General features: G+C 44.6%; 1 protein-coding gene across 3 annotated transcripts in view; it reads right to left on the bottom strand.

Moving 5' to 3' along the window:
* Positions 1–10,128: 10,128 nt before the first annotated feature.
* The window catches only part of TTC17 (tetratricopeptide repeat domain 17), a 124,005-nt gene continuing 116,721 nt past the window's right edge, over positions 10,129–17,412 (bottom strand). For all 3 annotated transcript variants that reach the window (XM_049890918.1, XM_049890919.1, XM_049890920.1), the window contains 3 exons: positions 13,911–14,030; positions 12,133–12,276; positions 10,129–10,492 (listed from right to left, as the gene is read on the bottom strand). In XM_049890918.1, the coding sequence (XP_049746875.1) occupies positions 10,361–10,492; positions 12,133–12,276; positions 13,911–14,030 (396 nt within the window). In that variant the 3' untranslated portion in view covers positions 10,129–10,360. The remainder of the gene's footprint in view (positions 10,493–12,132; positions 12,277–13,910; positions 14,031–17,412) is intronic.

Here is a 17,412-nt window from a genome sequence, read left to right as displayed (position 1 = left end):
GCTCAGAGCAAGCCGACCAGCTGGTGGCGAGCATAGGGAGGGGAGACACGGTGACTGAATTCAAGGGGTGGCATCCAAGGGTTCTGGACCTGGTCTGGCCCTTGCACATCCAAAGCACAGATGATTCCTGGGCTGGCCCTCTAGGTCTCTCTTCGGAGTCGCAAAGCTCTTCCCTGCTTCTACCCAAGCAAGACTGTTGCCCAGGTTGAAATGCAGCCATTTTGTGGGGAAGGCACGCAGCACGCAGACCGACCGACCATGCTGCTGAGCTGAGTGAGAGGATGGGCTGAGGGGAGAAGCTGGCCACAGTGGTCTTGCCACGAGCTTACTCTCAGAGCAAAGATTGCACAAGTAGTTCACATGCTAGTTCGGGGAATCTGTTCAGTCAGAGCCCTGGGCTGAGCTCTTTGTGGGTGTATGTGGATAGAAACTAAGAAACTCAGCAAACCATGCTTGTTGCTCTCAAGGGCCTTAGTCTCGTATCACTCTTTGCTATGGCAGTAAGTTTCAAGGCCTTGCCTTAATGGTGGAACGCTACAGAGGAAGGGGAGATAAAAGGTGAGTCACTGAGAGAGAAAATACATCTGAAGTATTTCAAAACCATTTCCCTTATTACATCTCCCTGTTTGTTGACTGTCTCCATTGCTATCACATAAACTTCTTGAGGACAGGGGCCCTGTCTTCTTCACAACTGTATCTTCCTCACATGGCTGACTAAAGTCAGGGCCCCTGTCCTCAAGAAGTTTATGTGATAGCAATGGAGACAGTCAACAAACAGGGAGATGTAATAAGGGAAATGGTTTTGAAATACTTCAGATGTATTTTCTCTCTCAGTGACTCACCTTTTATCTCCCCTTCCTCTGTAGCGTTCCACCATTAAGGCAAGGCCTTGAAACTTACTGCCATAGCAAAGAGTGATACGAGACTAAGGGAGTTTCTTCCAGACAGACTGAAGGCACCATCCTTCCTTTGTGCCTCCATTTTGTGTGTGTGTGTGTGTTTTAAGCAGTTTTATTGAGATAGAATTGACATCAACAAACCATTCTTTACAGGCACCTCTACTATTCCCCATGCTGTAATTGTTCACGTATCTTGCTCCTCACTTGACTGCACGCTCTTTAAGGCTCCTCGGGGGCAGGGGCCAAGCCTTATTAATTTTTTCACTCCCAGTGTTTACCTATTAAGCACTTGTACCTGTGCTGATGTCTCCCAACTGTTTTCTCCCTTCCAGTTCTTTCTCTTGAGCTTCATACCCATACATCTACCTGCTTATTAGGTATGTTCATGTGATAGGCCTGTACAGTGGTTCTGGATCCACAGGTGTGCATCACAATCACCTGGAGCCAGTTGGTATCGCTTTGGGAGACAGTGGTGTGCATATTTCCCAACTCTGCCTTTAGTGATACCGGGTTAAAAAGAAAACAGTTGCCATCAAGTCGATTCTAACTCAAGGCGACCCCATGTGTGTCAGAGTAGAACTGTGCTCCACAGGGCTTGCAGTGGCTGAATTTTCAGAAGTAGATCGCCAGGCCGTTCTTCTGAGGTGCCTGTGTGTGGACTCGAACCTCCAACCTTTCAGTTAGCAGTCGAGTGTGTTAACTGTTGCACTACCCAGGGACTCCAATGTCAGGTTGGTAGCTTGAAATAGGCTACAGTAGGATTATTTATGTCACAGAAATTGGTACAGACTACAAATCAAGGATTCCCCGCCTCCTCCCTCTATCTTGAGAGCCAGTTGTTAAACATTTACCAGCACACTACTGCTTGGAGAGTTTATTAAAACCCAGATTGCTGGGTGCACCCACAGAGCTCCTGATTCAGTAGGTATGTGTTGTTAGGTGTCATCAAGTTGACTCCGACACACAGCGACCCTATGTACAACAGAATGAAACACTGCCAGGTTCTGCACCATCCCCACAATCGTTATGCTTGAGCTGATTGTTGCAGCCACTGTGTCAATCCATCTCATTGAAAGTCTTCCTCTTTTTCACTAATCCTCTACTTTACCAAGCATGATGTCCTTCTCCAGGGACTGGTCCCTCCTGTTAGCATGTCCAAAGTATGTGAGGCGTAGTCTCGCCATCCTTGCCTCTAAGAAGCATTCTAGTTGTACTTCTTCCAAGACAGATTTGTTTGTTCTTTTGGCAGTCCATGGTATATTCAATATTCTTCACCGACACCACAATTCAAAGGCATCAATTCTTTGGTCTTCCTTATTCATTGTCTAGCTTTTGCATGCATATGACGCGATTGAAAACACCGTGACTTGGGTCAGGCGCACTTTAATCCTCAAAGTGACATCTTTGCTTTTCAATGCTTTAAAGAGGTCTCTTGCAGCAGATTTGCCCAATGCAGTAAATACGTCCTTTGATTTCTTGACTGCTGCTTCCATGGATGTGGATTGTGGATCCAAGTACTCCTGGTCTGGAGTAGGGACTGATAATGTACAGTTTTAACAAATGCCCAGGGCCTGCTGATGCTGCTGGGCTGGGAACCACACTTTGAGAGCCAGTGGTCTACAAGTATCTCAAAAACATGTCCAAGTTTAAAGTCTTCCTCTTTTCCTCAAACCCACTTTTCCACCTGTGTTCGTGTTGCAGGGAATGGTAGCACCATCCACTGGGGTCCTAAGCCAGAAACCTGGGTACCACCTTGAAGCCTTCATCTCGCTCAGCCTCTGTAGCTAATTAACCACCAGCCCTGGCAACTGCCCTTCATCAGCTCTCCTTTCATCCTTCATCCTCTGTTCATCCCGAGTGCTGGACCCTACCTAGTTCAGGCTCCATCTCTCTGTCAGGCTTCCTGCTCCGGCCTCCTGGGTGGGCATCCAGTGTTCATCCTCACACTTTCCAGTCCATTCTTCACAGCACTGTCAGCATGGTCTTTGTCATTCTCAGTCTGAAATATGTCAGTGGCTCCTCATTCATTGTCTTCAGGATCTAATTCAAGCTCCTTTTCCTGGCATTCAAAGCCAAGTATTAGCTGGGCTGACCTACCCCTTCAGCCTCATTCTCCCTTGTGAGATCCTTGTGCTTCAGCCATAGCGGCTATCTTCGGCTGGGTTCTCTAGAGAAGCAAAACCAGTGCAGCATATAAATACATATATAGAGAGATTTATACCAAGGAAATGGTTCATGCAATTGTAGTGGCTGGAATGCCCCAAATGTGTGGGTCAGGATAGAGGCCTCTCCTGATTCATGTAGGTACAGGGGTTGTCAGACAGCAGGGCTCTGGCTCACAGGCTGTGACGACCAATGAACCCCAAGATCAGCAGGCAAGATGGCAGGTAAGCCGCTAGCTCAAGCCCCAAGAAACAGAGGTTAGAGAACAGGAGTCAGCTGCAGGATCCAGCGCGAGTAAAAGCCCATGAGCCTTGCCAGAAAGTCCACCTGTATTGGATGCAGGCCACACCCCAAAGAAACTCCCTTTCAACCGATTGGCTACTCATAGCAGATCCCATCATGGAGGCGATCACATCCTATCAAATCTCTTCATGGAAGTGATCACATCATCATACAACTGCCAAACTGTATCATAACCACCAAACCACGGAGAATCATGGCCCAGTGAAGATGACACACAACCTTAATGATCACAGTGACTATTTGTACTTGCTGGGCTTTCTCATGTCCCTGGGTGGTGCTAATGGCTAACAAGCTTCCTTCTAATTGAAAGGTTGGAGGTTTGAGTCTACCCAGAGATACCTTAGGAGAAAAGTCTGGTAATTTACTTCAGAAAAATCAACCACTGAAAGCCCTGTGGAGCATAGCTCTACTCTGACATACGTAGGGTAACCACGAGTCAGAATTGACTGGACGGCAACTGGCTTTAGGCTTTCTCAAAGCCCCCTCCTTTGCATCTGCTGTTCCCTCGGTGAGGCTAATGCTTCCTTGCCTTCAGTACTTGGTTTAGGTATCACTGTCCTCCCCCTAGAAACTGTTCCTAACCCTCTTCCTGTCCCAGGCAGGGCTGTTGTCTCCTGCCTGGGCTCCTTCTATCTTTTGTTCCCCTGCCACAGTGCTGGTGACCCTATAGTCTCCTGAGTTCCTGGTTATCTGCCTTTCTCACCCACTTTACTGCAAGCTCATGAGGGAGTCACTGAGGTTTTGTTTTTTAAATCTTCTTTCTCCTGTGATTACCATTGTGCCTGGCACACAGTAGTCCCTTGTCTTGGGTTGGATGGCCTTAGAAGACACTAAGACAAGAATTCATGTGTAAGTCATTTATTTGGGAAGGGACCTGAGGGAACATCAGAAGGAAGAGGGGGAGTCAGACAGGGATGGGGAGAAAGACAAAGAAGAGTGTCCTATCGTGACTGTTGCCCCTGGGGACTATTGAAACTCAATCCCCTGGAGGACTCTGGGAGGAAATGTGGAAGTGGCCTCAGAGTGATCCCACTCAAGGGAGTATTTATGTACCAACATCCCATCTGTTGGTGGGTGAGGCCTGCTTCTGGGGCACTAACTCTCTAGTATTTCTAGCCTGTGCAGAAGCCAAACTTTCTCCCCCAGCCAGACCAAAGCCCTTAGCAGAGTCCAGTGTTCAGGTCATTAGCCTTGGTCATGTAGAAGCTGAAGCTGAAGTAATGTGGACAGGCACTGGCAGCTCTGGCATAGTGCTCCCTGATAGTAGTTGTGAGGAAAAGGGTGTACTGGGCAGAGGAGGCAGCATATTCAAAGACACTGAGGCCTGAAAGAGAGTGCCGTGGCCAGACCTGCAGCTGGCCCTCATCACATCTTCCAAGCACTCTCCTCTTAGCCAAAACAACCAGGGCCTTGTCCCATGTCACAACAAATTTCATCTGGAGCTCTAAGCCCCAAGTTCCATCCAGCCTCAGGGAGAAATACTTATTTCTCAACAAGGAGGAGGTGAGGGAGTTTACTTCAAAGGTCCGCGCTTTGAGGCCATTCTGAGAGGGTGTTCTCTAGAGGATTCTCTCTCGGGATGAGCTCCATTAGACTCTGTTTGGTGTCTGGGTGGGGGTACATCTGTGGCTTGGGATGGAGCCCATTGTCTAGGGTAGTGCTTATCCCATGGAACTTCCTATAAAGATGGAAAAGTTCCATATCTGTTCTGTCCAGTACTGTAGCCATAGGCTGTTGAACGCTTGAAATGTGGCTATTCAACTAAGGAACTGAATTTTTAATTTTAGTTTTTAAAAAATTTGAATTTTTATTTCATTTTAATGAATTTAAATGTAAATGGTCGGATGTGGCTGATGGCGACCTATCTAAACAGCACACATCTGGGGGCTCCATCCACTTTTCCCCTCGCCATTCTCTGTCATCAGTGTCTGATTGTGAACAACCCTGCGCATAAGGACACAGTTGCCTGGAATCCTACGGGGTGTCATCTTAGTTGCTGAGTTTGGTCCTCAGATCCTCAGCCTTGTGTCCAGCTGCCACCTGCAGGATTTGGAGAGCAATGAGCAGAAGTCAGCCTGATCCCTGATGCCTGAGCTAGAGACTGCTGGTGCCTGGCAATGCTAAGACCACCTCATCCTCACTAGCCTCACCTCAAGGTAGCCCCTTACCATGGCAGCTGGCTGGAGAGAGAACAACCAGCAAGAACGGCTCCGAGCACAGTCTCAAAACTCTTGAAGAGGCCTTAGTGGAGAAGCCCTAGCTCCTGCCAGTCATTTTTATGAAGCAAGGGTGTGGTAAGGATCTGCCTGGGACTTGCTTTCAACAGTGGCCTCGGCCTATTTTCAGATCATAAAAGGTGTCTTCCCTCAAGAGGCTGCACAATTTTCAGAGGAGCTGGGCTTTCTTTGATATGCTCCTGCAGAGATTCTGGGTTGGTGGGCACAGACCTAACTCTGGAGGAGTGAACTTTAGTCAAAATGGAAGTCTACCCTTGAAGAAAAGTATCTCTGGAGCCTCTGTCTCTTTCAGCTCTTAGAAAGGATATAATTGAAATTTATCAGTAGCAATGCTGCTTGCTCATGCTCCCCACACTCCCACTAGGGGAAGATTCCAGAGTTCTGGGGGGAAAGGTCATATGTAGTACAGAACTACCCCCTTCAAACTTCCAGTTATGATGGCAGACACATTACTCACTGGAGTTCCTCCACTCCAACATGCCAAAACATACAAAGGCAGAAAAAAGTATTTTAAAAATACAGAGCTAACTCAAAATCAAGAAAGAGAAATCACCAGGGGCCAAGAGTAGAGTGGGAATAGATACTGCAGAACCCACAGGGCCTGAGAATTACCCCAGGCAGAGGGACTGTGGTCTTAGGCCCCACGAAGGTACAGGAGATAGGCCTCACAGATGACTGCAAGCTAGAACTGGGCTCTGTGGGAAACCACAGGCCAGGAGCCAGGGGCTTAACACAAACCAGAAAGTTCCTGTCCAACATTCCAGGGTGGGTGCTGGGAGAGAACAGCCTTCCTCAGGCTGTGAATAGAAATTAGGACCCTGAGCCTACTACCTGTGGGAAGGTGGGGACCTAGTTCATGCTTTCTTGCAAGCTTTCAGTTTTTCTACTCTTAAAATTGGGATAATAACAGTACCTATGCCATTGGATTGTCATGAGGTTTAAATGAGTTTTATCCCATGTAAAACACCTAGAATAATCACGGAACATAGGAACTAAAGCCAAAAACCAAACCCGTTGCCATTGAGTCGATTCTAACTCAAAGTGACCCTATAGGACAGAGCAGAACTGCCCCATAGAGTTTCCAAGGAGTGCCTAGTGGATTGGAACTGCCCACCTTTTAGTTAGGAGCCGTAGCACTTAATCACTATGCCACCAGGTTTCCTAAGAGCTCAGTAAATACCAGATGTTTGTACACAGCACATGGCACTCTGTCTGGCTCAATGAACTGGTACAGTTACAATTATCAGAGAAGTTGTAAATTAGTGTTTGTTGGAGTTATCAGAGAAGAAAGGCCTAGAAGGTTGGTAGGAATTAGGAAGGAAGGAAGAAGGCATATCTGTTCGGAATAGACCAAACAAAGGCTGCAGAAGTCAAGAGAGTGAGGCCAGCCTGACCAGGGGATACACCAGGGAGGAGTAGATGGCTGGGTCTTATTTAAAATCTTAAAAATCCTTTAAAAATACCCAGTTCCTACAACATGGTGACAATGAGATAGCTCCCACTCACTGGCACTTGTGCTGTGCTAAAAAAAAAAAAAAAGTGCTAGGCACTTTATATTCTTTATCTCCTTTAATTCTCACAACTGCGCTGTGAAGAGTAGTTCTTATCATCCTTATTTTATTTCAGTGAGAAAATCAGCTCAGTTAAGTGACTCGCTCAAGCTCCCACTGCTATTAAGAGGCAGGGTAGGACTTGAAGCCAGGTTTGTTGAACCCATTGTGGGGTTTGATATACGGAGAAACAGCCCACCACAGTGGATGAGCCTCCATCACGAGCCCAAAGTTCTGAGAAAATCTGTCCTGGAAGTTCTTCCTTAAGGCCTCTTCTCCGTGAATGTGGAACAGAAGAGACACTAATGGCAGTCCCTTGTACTGGACGCTTGACCTCAAGTTCCCCTCCCAGCAAGTCAGTGCCAGCGTCTTAGCCTAGTGGAAGTCACACCTTTGACTCATTTAGTAAAGAAGCCCCATGGACTTCTGTGGTGGCAGCAACAGGGCAGGGAGGCTGGCCTGGGACCTGTCAGTGCAGTGACGGGGCCACCCATTTGTGTTTGCACCATCACTGGGCGCTCACGTCTCTGGCCCTGGAAGAGGTACATGTGTGGTCTGTCCACTGGCCACGCAGTGCAGCTTCCCGCCATAGCTGGTTTGAAACCCCATCTGAAACGAGGCTGGGTACAACACTGGAAGCAATTCCCAATCATTTCAGACAAAGGGCACGCTCTTTCCCTTCCGTCCCTTTCTGATGATCAGTTTCACGCTTGCCTCTAACCTACACTCCTGTCTACAATGGATTTGAAGCTGCCCCGTGCAGGTTTGGCTGTTCCTGCTTCCAAGAGGTCTCCAGCAGGAAAACTGCTGCTGAGTGATTCACACAAGAGAAATGAAAGTCTATGTGCACAAAAACCTATGTGTGTTTATACCAGGTTTATTAATAATCTCCCAAAGCTGGAACATCCCAGTGTCCTCCAACAGGTGAATAAACAGTGAAATACTCCTCAGCAATAAAAAGGAATGAACTGATTCATACGACACACATCTCAAGTGCGTTATGTTAAATGAAAGAAATCAGACTCAAAGAGCTACATGCTGGGTAATCCCATTTTTAAGAACATTATGGAAAGGAAAAAAAAAAAAAACAAACTACAGGGTCAGGGAACAGACCTGTAGCTGCCAAGGGTTAAGGGTGGGGAAGTTTCACTAACAAAAATACACATATTCTATACATACAATTCAGTTATATAGGGTTTCGACTTACTGGTTCCCTTGTGTTTTATGTTTAAAATACGAATGAAATAGATGCTGGACACTGCTGATTTCCCCTTCTCAGTCCCCTGCCCTCCCCAACATAACACCACAAAGGTCAGGTGACCCTAAGAGTCTTTTGGGGGTGATGGAAGTTGTGTCTTGACTGTCGTGGAAGCTGTATGACTGTGCATTTGTCAAAACTCACAGAACTGTACACCAGAGTGCCTTTCGCTGTATGTAAATTAAAAACCAACAAATGTTGCTTTTCAGGGAAAACCAAATGCCACATTGTGGAGAGGTGGGTAGGCAGGGAACTACATCGAGACACACGTTATTCACGAACACTTCATTCAGTAACAAATGAGCTTGCTGTTCTCAAAATACATCTGATAAAACCATTTGGAATTAATTGGACTCTAGCTGCATAAAGGACAGAGCACCCCCAGGTACGTCTGATTGCTTACCTGCTTCTAAGCAATTACATAGTCTGTGTCAGAATCAGATGGTCCAAGCTCAGTGACCCTATACTTGAGTGTCTGATATTATTCTAGGGAAGTCTACAGAAACCCTACTGTCCGTGGAATCCCGTGTCAGAGGGAATGCTCAACTTAGTACTGGAATGACTCTCCCCAGGATTCTCCATGAAGCTTCCTTGGATGAACTCTAGGATCTTTTGGTTAGTGCTCACTTGAGGGGATGTGAGTCTGTGGCTTAGATTCTTCTTCCTTTTCAGGGAAGGTCAATTATATACAAAGCTCTGAACATCCTCTGCATCTTTCCCAGTCAAATGCACCATGCAGCTGAGTTCATCAGCCATAAAGCCTAGTGATGGACTGTTTCTCTTTTCCCCTCACCTTGCTACTGCGGCCAGACAGACAATGACAATCTAAGACTTGGGAAGATCAGGTCCAGAGTCACAGGTAGGCTTCCGAGCTGTCCACATTGGTCTGGTTCTAAAGAAAAACGACACTATAGGCTGATTTTGCTCATAAACAACTTTTATTTTTGTTCTCAGTATGTGCCCTTGAAGATTCCAAAACGTCTGGAGTTTCTGATTCTCTGGGACCAAAGGTAGAAGCATTGTATGGAAACACTCAACCTTGGCTTGTTCCTCTCTCCTGAGGAGCTAAGTCGGAAGGCCTCAAAGAGAAGGAGCTGACACTCACACCTTATTCCCAGATGGGTTACACAGTGAACAAAGAATTAGTAAAACATAGACTCAGTCTATAGAGGGCTTCAAATATACATATTCTATATATATAGACCAGTTATATAGGATTTTGACTTATTGGTTCCCTTGTGTCTTGTAATTAAAATACAAAAGATATAGATGTTGTACACTGCTGATTTCCCCTTCTCAGCCCCCCTCCCTCCCCAACATAAATAACATTACAAAGGTCAGGTGACCCTAAGAGTTTTTGCTGTTGTAGATATTTTGTTTTTAAAATCATTTTCCCCATCTTCCCCTGCCAACTACCTCTGAGAGTTTGTGAACAGCAGCACGGAACGGACAAGACTGGGGACAAGCATGGAGATCTAACGGGGAGAACGCAGAACACTGCTTCTTGGTGACTGGCACCACATGGGCTCTTGCATTTCCATCGACAACAGAGGCTACGACAGGAAGCAGAGAATGTGCGAGGCGGGTTCACCCTCCTCCAAAGAGGAGGAGGCTGGCTGGACCACTGAGAAAAGCCCTAAAGGCTTCGAGGTTTTGGAGACAGAGCACAGCTCCAGAAATGTCTTGGCTCAGTATTTACACGGGGTCTTTAAGCTGCATTCTCCTTTTAAGGAATTTGTGTTTCTGAAGATGCCTCTTTTGGGGCTGGGTGGGGAAGTAAAGAACTTAAAAACAAAACAAAAGAATAAATCAGTTCCCACACATTGAAAAGTTCGGTTCTAAGTCTTACTTGGTTGTCTTCACACGTCATTAAAGGTAGATACTGACACTGATTGGTTTCTGATTCTTTAACAGCGTGTGGGAATGAGAGGGCGAGGGCCGAAGTGTGCACTACGGAGAGCGCCGTCCCTTCTTCAGCATCAGGTGACACTGGATGGTCTGGATTCGGTTCTTTGCTGGGACAAACTCAGGCTGCAGCTTCAACGTTGATTCATACCACACCAGCGCTTTTTCAAACTCTTCCTGTGGGGGGACAAGGGACAAATGCGAGAGGGATGATGCTACCAGACTAAATATATACTGTGACCTCTTATTTCCAAAAGAGCACCTCTGTCCCCAAAGGCTAGTGACAATCCTGCAGTATTTCTAAATGGATCTAAATCTCTGAAGAAAATGCTGAGGTCTGGGAGGGAACAATTACCTCCATCACCAAGTTCCAATGTCACAGAGAAAACTATGGGCAGAGCTGAAGAACCAAAGGAAAGGGACAGATTAACTTTTATAAAGGTTTGACCCAACAACAGGAATAATCATGGTAGTAATAAATAAGAACATTACCGAGAATCTACTGCGTGCCAGGTACTGTGTTAGGTGCTTTACCAAACGGTTTCTTAAATCCTCACAGAAACCTCTAGAACCCTGCCTGGCAAATGCTCTTGAAACACCTACCTGAATTTTCCACTGTAGCTGGACAGATGGAAGTGACTTGTAAATTTTGGAAGACTTTTTTCAATTCTTCCTAGCATTTAAAAATATCAACATGGTTTGGAAATGACCGTTGCCATATTGGACATTTTCATCTTTTATTCTTGACTAATATTCTCAAAGAAGAGTCCAAACCAACTAATGAAATGACTCCTTGTAGCCAAATGAGACAGAATTCCTCATTCACAGTAGCAAATTCCACATTTATTGGGAACAAAAACAGATTCTTTAATTTTAAGAAGCAGAGAGGGAAATCTGCACATTCATTGATACCTACCTGGCCAGATTACACTTCCTGTCTTTGAATTCAAGGATGACATGTAAAGCTTATAACCTGGGGCTCCTCATTCTAAAAACCTTTATTGTCAGTATCTTAGGAATAGGCCGATGTGTGACACCATGCTTTAGATGAAAGTAGATGGCATGATTCTTGGTTACAATTGGTTGTGACAGCTTCAGGGTGACCCCTGGGATTTTAAGTTCCGAAATCAGTTGTTTCTGGCCAGAATGAGGGTTCTGGGTGATGGCTTTGCCATCTTCTCTGTAAATGGTATCCCGTGAATCTAATGGCTTGCCATCATTCATGAGACACCTTGTGAACACCCACTACATGCCAACCACTGCGTGAGGTGCTGGGAATAGGGAGAAGAAGAGGAGTCTTTTCCCTAAGGAGCTCAAAGCCTAGAGGGAGAGACAAATTCTTAAACAAAAAATCATAAAAGGAGGTGAAAATACAGCAAGAGAAATATGCACAGGGCATCATGAGGGCACTGATGACAGGTACGTAGCCCAACCTGGAAGTTAAGAGAGCATGGGTGTGTGTATGTGGATATGTTAGGTGAGGTTTTCTGGGACAAGTGATGTCTTCAGAAAATTGCTATAAATTGGGCTCTATCAACAGTGTTAAAGTCATGGTCAGGAACTACATGGCTGCAAATACTGAAGATTTTCATGTACTTCCCCCCACCTTTCTAAGTCCCCATTCCCTCCTCCTCCAGCCCCTCATGTATTATTTTTAAAAAACTCTCAAACCCCTTATCTGTAAAACACACCCTTGGTGGAGCTGGCAATTTTAGACACAGAACTACAGGACACGAAGGGAATCTGACATACTTGGAGGATGTACCACTGAGAGAAAACTGCAGAGTGGTATGCTCTGTTCACATCCCCAGCCTCACCATTGCTACGTAGACGTTGCCCAGTGTGAAGTGGTTCACGGCAAAGTGTGGTGCGATCTCTACTGCCATGGTGGCTACTATGACGGCATCGTTCCAGAGCTTGGCATTGTGCAAGATGTTGGCCAGGCTAATCAGGGGCACGTCCTGGGATAGGGAAGGAGAATGGACCGAAGGAAACATTTTGAGTTTTTGTTCTTGGCTTTTGTGATCATAAATAATACAATAGGTGTTTCCTGTTAAATCATACAACAGTGCAAATCAAAGTGCTCTCTGTGACAGGTAAGGAACTTGGACCAGGATATAAATCAATGCATTACTGAGAAAGTCTCTCCTCAAATAAAAAATAAGAGACAAAAACTTGAGCTGCAGCAAACACGTGCTGAGTGATACAGCTGATGTACACTCTGGTGCCTGCTCCCTGTCTCACTGAAGATTGGCACCATGCTGAGTGGCCCTGCCACAGAACCAGGATACTGTGTCAGGGGCACGGCACCATCTACAGCAGGAGTTAGCAAACTACAGCCCACGGGCCAAACTCTGCCTACTCCCTCTTGTTGTAAAGTTTTACTGGAACACGGCCATGTCTATTCATTTCCATACTATCTCTGGCTGCTTTTGTGCCACAACGGCAGAACTGAGTAGTTGCTGCAGAAAGCACCTGGCCTACAGAACCTTAAATATTTACAATCTGGCCCTCTAAAGAAAAAGTTTGCCAGCCTCTGACCTAGGTAGAGTCTCTTGGTCTCTCCCTATCACCTAGCATCATGGAGCACAGAATAATCGACTGAGCAAGTAGCAACATTATTGTCTTCACAAGTATTTATTCCCTTTAAATGACTTGCCTGAGTGTCTGCAGTTTATACAACACTGTACTGGGTTCTCTAGCAGATACAGAAGCAGCAGGAAAAAAGGACCCACCCTTGTCCTAACTGGGCACCCAGAGAGTGCGCATTATTAGATGAAGTCGTAGAGATTCAATCACTTGCCTAGAGTCACAAAGCTAGTAAGAGCTGTGTTTAGAGCTCCGCAATGCCTGACAGCAAAGCCTGAGCTCCTTCTACTGTACCAGTGCTGCCTGTGGGAAGGGAGACATCAGCCATGTCTGCAGGAAGTACAGTTGTCTGCATCAACGGAAAACTCAGCCCATGTGCATGCAAATGGCTGTTCACAACTGTACATTCGTAGCCATCCCAACAGTAACTGACTTCTGGGAAAAGACTGACAATACACAGCGCTAGTCGAGTATTGTTTTTTTCTCTTTCTTTTTTGTGAAAAAAGCAGAGTCAGACAAAGACCAAGAACTGGTCAATGTATCTGAAGGAAGAGAAACTTGCTTTCTGACTTCTACTCTGTGCCTGGACGCAAGCTCGAGGCAGGAGTGTAAGCCAAACACGTACAATGGGCCTCTATGCCCCTGAGGATAAGCTAACCCAGAATGACTTCAGGATGATGGCCAGCTTGGGCCAGTGGCTTTGCTGCACATCAGGTGGCTCTGAACACAGCGGGAAGGGTTTGAAAGGATGTAATGTCTTACGGTAACCACGAATACCTTCCCCACGTTCCCACGTGCTGAGGCTGGGAAGGCACCACCAGGGTGTGTATAATTCACAGGCTTGTTGAGGCATAAGCTGGGTCACAGTTTCTCTGCCCTATCCCACTTCCTTTCACCACTCCTTTTTGGCTGAATGTGAGGAAGGCTAGTTAAAAGCCCAAAATAAACCACTGGGCAATGGAAAGGACCAAGGGACAGAAATTCACATGGTCTGAGTAACACCCACCTTCATTTGGTGGGGAGCGTAGTGGAGAGCCTGGCGGAGGCAGTCAATTGCCTTCTTCCCTTGACCTTTCACTCTCCAGTAGAGGGCTGCCATGCTGGAAAGCACCCAGGAAGTCTGGTTCTGCAAAGGAAGAGTTAGCTAAGGCTGCGTCTCTTAAATAACACACTAATCTACTAACAAGAATGAGAACAGCAACCAGAGCAATGATCACTTAACTGAGTGCTTACTAGGTGCCAGCACTCGGCCGAGCATTTTATGTTCATTCTCTCACTAATCGTCCTAACAACCCTATAAGCCTTTTTATAAGATGAGATAACGGCAATTCAGAAAGGTTAAGTATCTTGCCCAAAGCCACCGAACTACTAAATGGCAGAAGTAATGTTTGATGTCCACATTCCTCTTTTTACATTGAAGTTCACGTAACTTTTTGAGTAGGTACCTCTTCAGGTTTCAAAAACCAGAAAGTATACAAAGTTACACAACAAACAGTGCCCCCATTCTTATCTCCACTGTTTAAACACTATTTTTAGTTTCTTCCAGAATTTCTTTATGCTTTATGCAAACAAACATGAATAGACTGTTATGCCTCACCCCTTTTTAAACGACATAACCATTATTTATGTAAGAGGTAACACTCATCTGCACTTGGCTTTTTTCACTAAACACTATACTTTGGAGCTCTTTCTACATCAGTGTATAGACAGCTTCCTCATTCTTTTGTTTTTTAAACCACCACATGATTTTGCACCATGTGGATGCACCATTAACTAGATGATTACTGACGGTTATTTCTCCCCACCTCCACTGATTTTTATAACAAACAATGCTGCAAAACCCTTGCCAAGTGTACATGTATGTGCAAGTGTGTTGGTAGCACACATTTCCAGATGCGGACATGCTACGTCAAGGGGATACACATTTCTCATTTTGACAGGCAGTGTCACTGTGCCCACGATAGGATTTTTTTAACTATGGAAACAAACGATCTATGTATTAGCTGCACCTCACACTCATAGTGTGTGTGTGCTGTCATGGTTTTCGGATCATTCTGGAAAGGGAAAAAAAAAATTTTGGGTGATCATAGGTCAATGCAAACTTAATACGGCAGGTTTTAATCTATCTCTGCAATTCACTCAAAAAAAAAAAAAAATTCTTTTTAAGTACCAGGGAAGATTATTGATCTATCCTTCAGTATTAGAGGAAAAGTAACTTTTTGGTTTTATTATTTTTTAAAAAGTATTTTATTGTGATTTTGAAGAAAATTTACCTAGCAAATTAGGTTATTTAACAATTAATAACCTATTAATCAATGACACTGGTTACACTTTTTACAATGTGTCAGCATCCTCATCATTTCCATTCTGGTTGTCCTGTTCCTATTAGTTTCCTCATCTCCCCTTACCTTCTCATCTTTGGTCCAGGGTAAATGTTGACCATTAGCTCTCATTTAGAGAAGCACAATACAGGTGATATTTATTTCATGAGCCACTCTGTCTCCTGGCTAATAAGTGACCTCCAGTGGTTTCTGTTCCAAGTTTAAAGGGTACCCCAAGGTGACAGTCTTGGGGGTTCCTCTAGTCTGTACCAGTCCAGTAAGTCTAGGCTTTCTTAGAAATTTGAGTTTTGTTCTACATTTTTTTTTTTCCCATTCTATCTGGGACCACGTATTGTGTCCCTGGTTGGAATGGTCAGTAGCGGTAGCCAGGTACCATCTAGTTCTTCTGGTCTCACAGTAGGTGAGGCTGTGGTTCCTGTATACTATTAGTCCTATAGATTAGTTTCTTCTTTCAGTCTTTGGTCTCCTTCTCTTTTGCTCCAGATGCGTAAAAACCAATAGTTGTATCTTGGAGGGCTGCTTGCAAGCTTTTAAGGCCACAGACGCTACTCACCAAGCTAGGATGTAGAACACTATGAGCTATGTTATGCCTACTGATCGAGTTGCCCCCAAGACGCCCACCACAATTTAATCTCCCCCCCCCCGAGATATATGAGTCCATGTTTCCTTATAGCCTCATAACAAAGTGTGTTATTAAGCTCTTGGACCTTTGTCAATCCGACAATGAAAAATGTGGTATTAATTTGCACTTCCCTTATTATAAGTGCAGCTTATTGTTCAATTTTCTATTAGGTCTTTATCTTATCTACTTGAAAAAGGTCTTTGTACATTAGGGAGACTGGTCCCTTGTCTGTGATAATGGACAGCAGATACTTCCTCCCAGTCTGAAGTTGGCCTTTGGAATCATGGTGCTTTGTGTGATGCAACAGATTTTGACTTCCATATAGTATAGCTTATCAATTTATCTGCAATGGTTTCATGAGTTCCAGTCATAGTCAGTAAGGCCTTCCTTACTCCAAGGTTATCAAGGAATGTCACCATGTTTTTTGTACAATTTTTATAATTTTACTTTTCACATTAAAATCTCTGCTCCATCTGAAATTTAACCTGGTGTAAAAGATATGAATCCAACTTTATTTTTTCGAGATGGCTCCTCTTGTCTCAAAAATACTTAATGAATAGATCATCTTTCTCCAGTGAGACACTACCTTTACCATACACAAAATTCCAATATTTAAGTCTAATTGTGGACTTTCCTATCCATTTGTCACTTGATTGATAGTCTCTGACTTGAAGCCGTTACAGATGAGTCAATATGCTTCCTATCTTCTTTCTTTCTTCCAATCTCATTTTTGGCTAATTTTATCAATTATACAATGTCAGGGCATATTGTGTTTTTATTCTGATCTGTCACCCTACCTTTGTTTTAGTATTGGCTCTGCAGCCAAATATATTCAGTGATCACTGATGTTACTTTTGTGTGGTTTCTCCAGTCACCTCCTGGTTCGCTGAAGTTCATCTTCTAGTAGTTTCCTCAAGTAGGGCTCATGGGAACAGTGTTCTTTGAGATCGTGTGTATTCAAAACTGTGTATGTGCAGCCTTCATACCTGAAGTATAGCTTGGATGGATATAAAACTATGGATCATTCTTCTTTTTCCTCAAAAACTTCTCAGTATTGCTCTACTGCCCCTTGGCATAGAAGGATGTTGCAGAGAAATCTGAAGTTAGCCTGATACATTCCGCCTTAGTGACTTGATCCTTTTGACTCGTTTTCTAAAACAATTCTTTCGTTTTTATAAAATTATCTTTCTCTAAGAAGCTCTTGTGGCACAAACGGTTAAACGCTTGGCTGCTAACCAAAAGGTTGGTGCTTTGAACCCACCTAGCGGCTCTGTGGGAAGAAGACCTGGCCATTGTTCCTTTGAAGATTACACCCTAGACAATACTATGGGGCACTTGTACTCTGTCACATGGGTTGCTATGAGTTGGAATTGACTTGATTGCTCTTAATGACAAGCATAATTTTAGAACTGGCATATCTTTCTGCTGAATTGAACCTTTTATCCTTATGTACTTATGTAACATTTTATCCTTATGTACTTATGTAACAACACCTTCTCTGTTTCTAATAATCTTTTATGTTTTGAAATATATCTTGTAAGGTA

The sequence above is a fragment of the Elephas maximus genome, chromosome 7 (assembly GCF_024166365.1).
Source record: "Elephas maximus indicus isolate mEleMax1 chromosome 7, mEleMax1 primary haplotype, whole genome shotgun sequence".
Taxonomy (NCBI): domain Eukaryota; kingdom Metazoa; phylum Chordata; class Mammalia; order Proboscidea; family Elephantidae; genus Elephas; species Elephas maximus.
The sequence above is the reverse complement of the archived record's forward strand: the minus strand, read 5'-3'. Positions and strand labels throughout refer to the sequence as shown.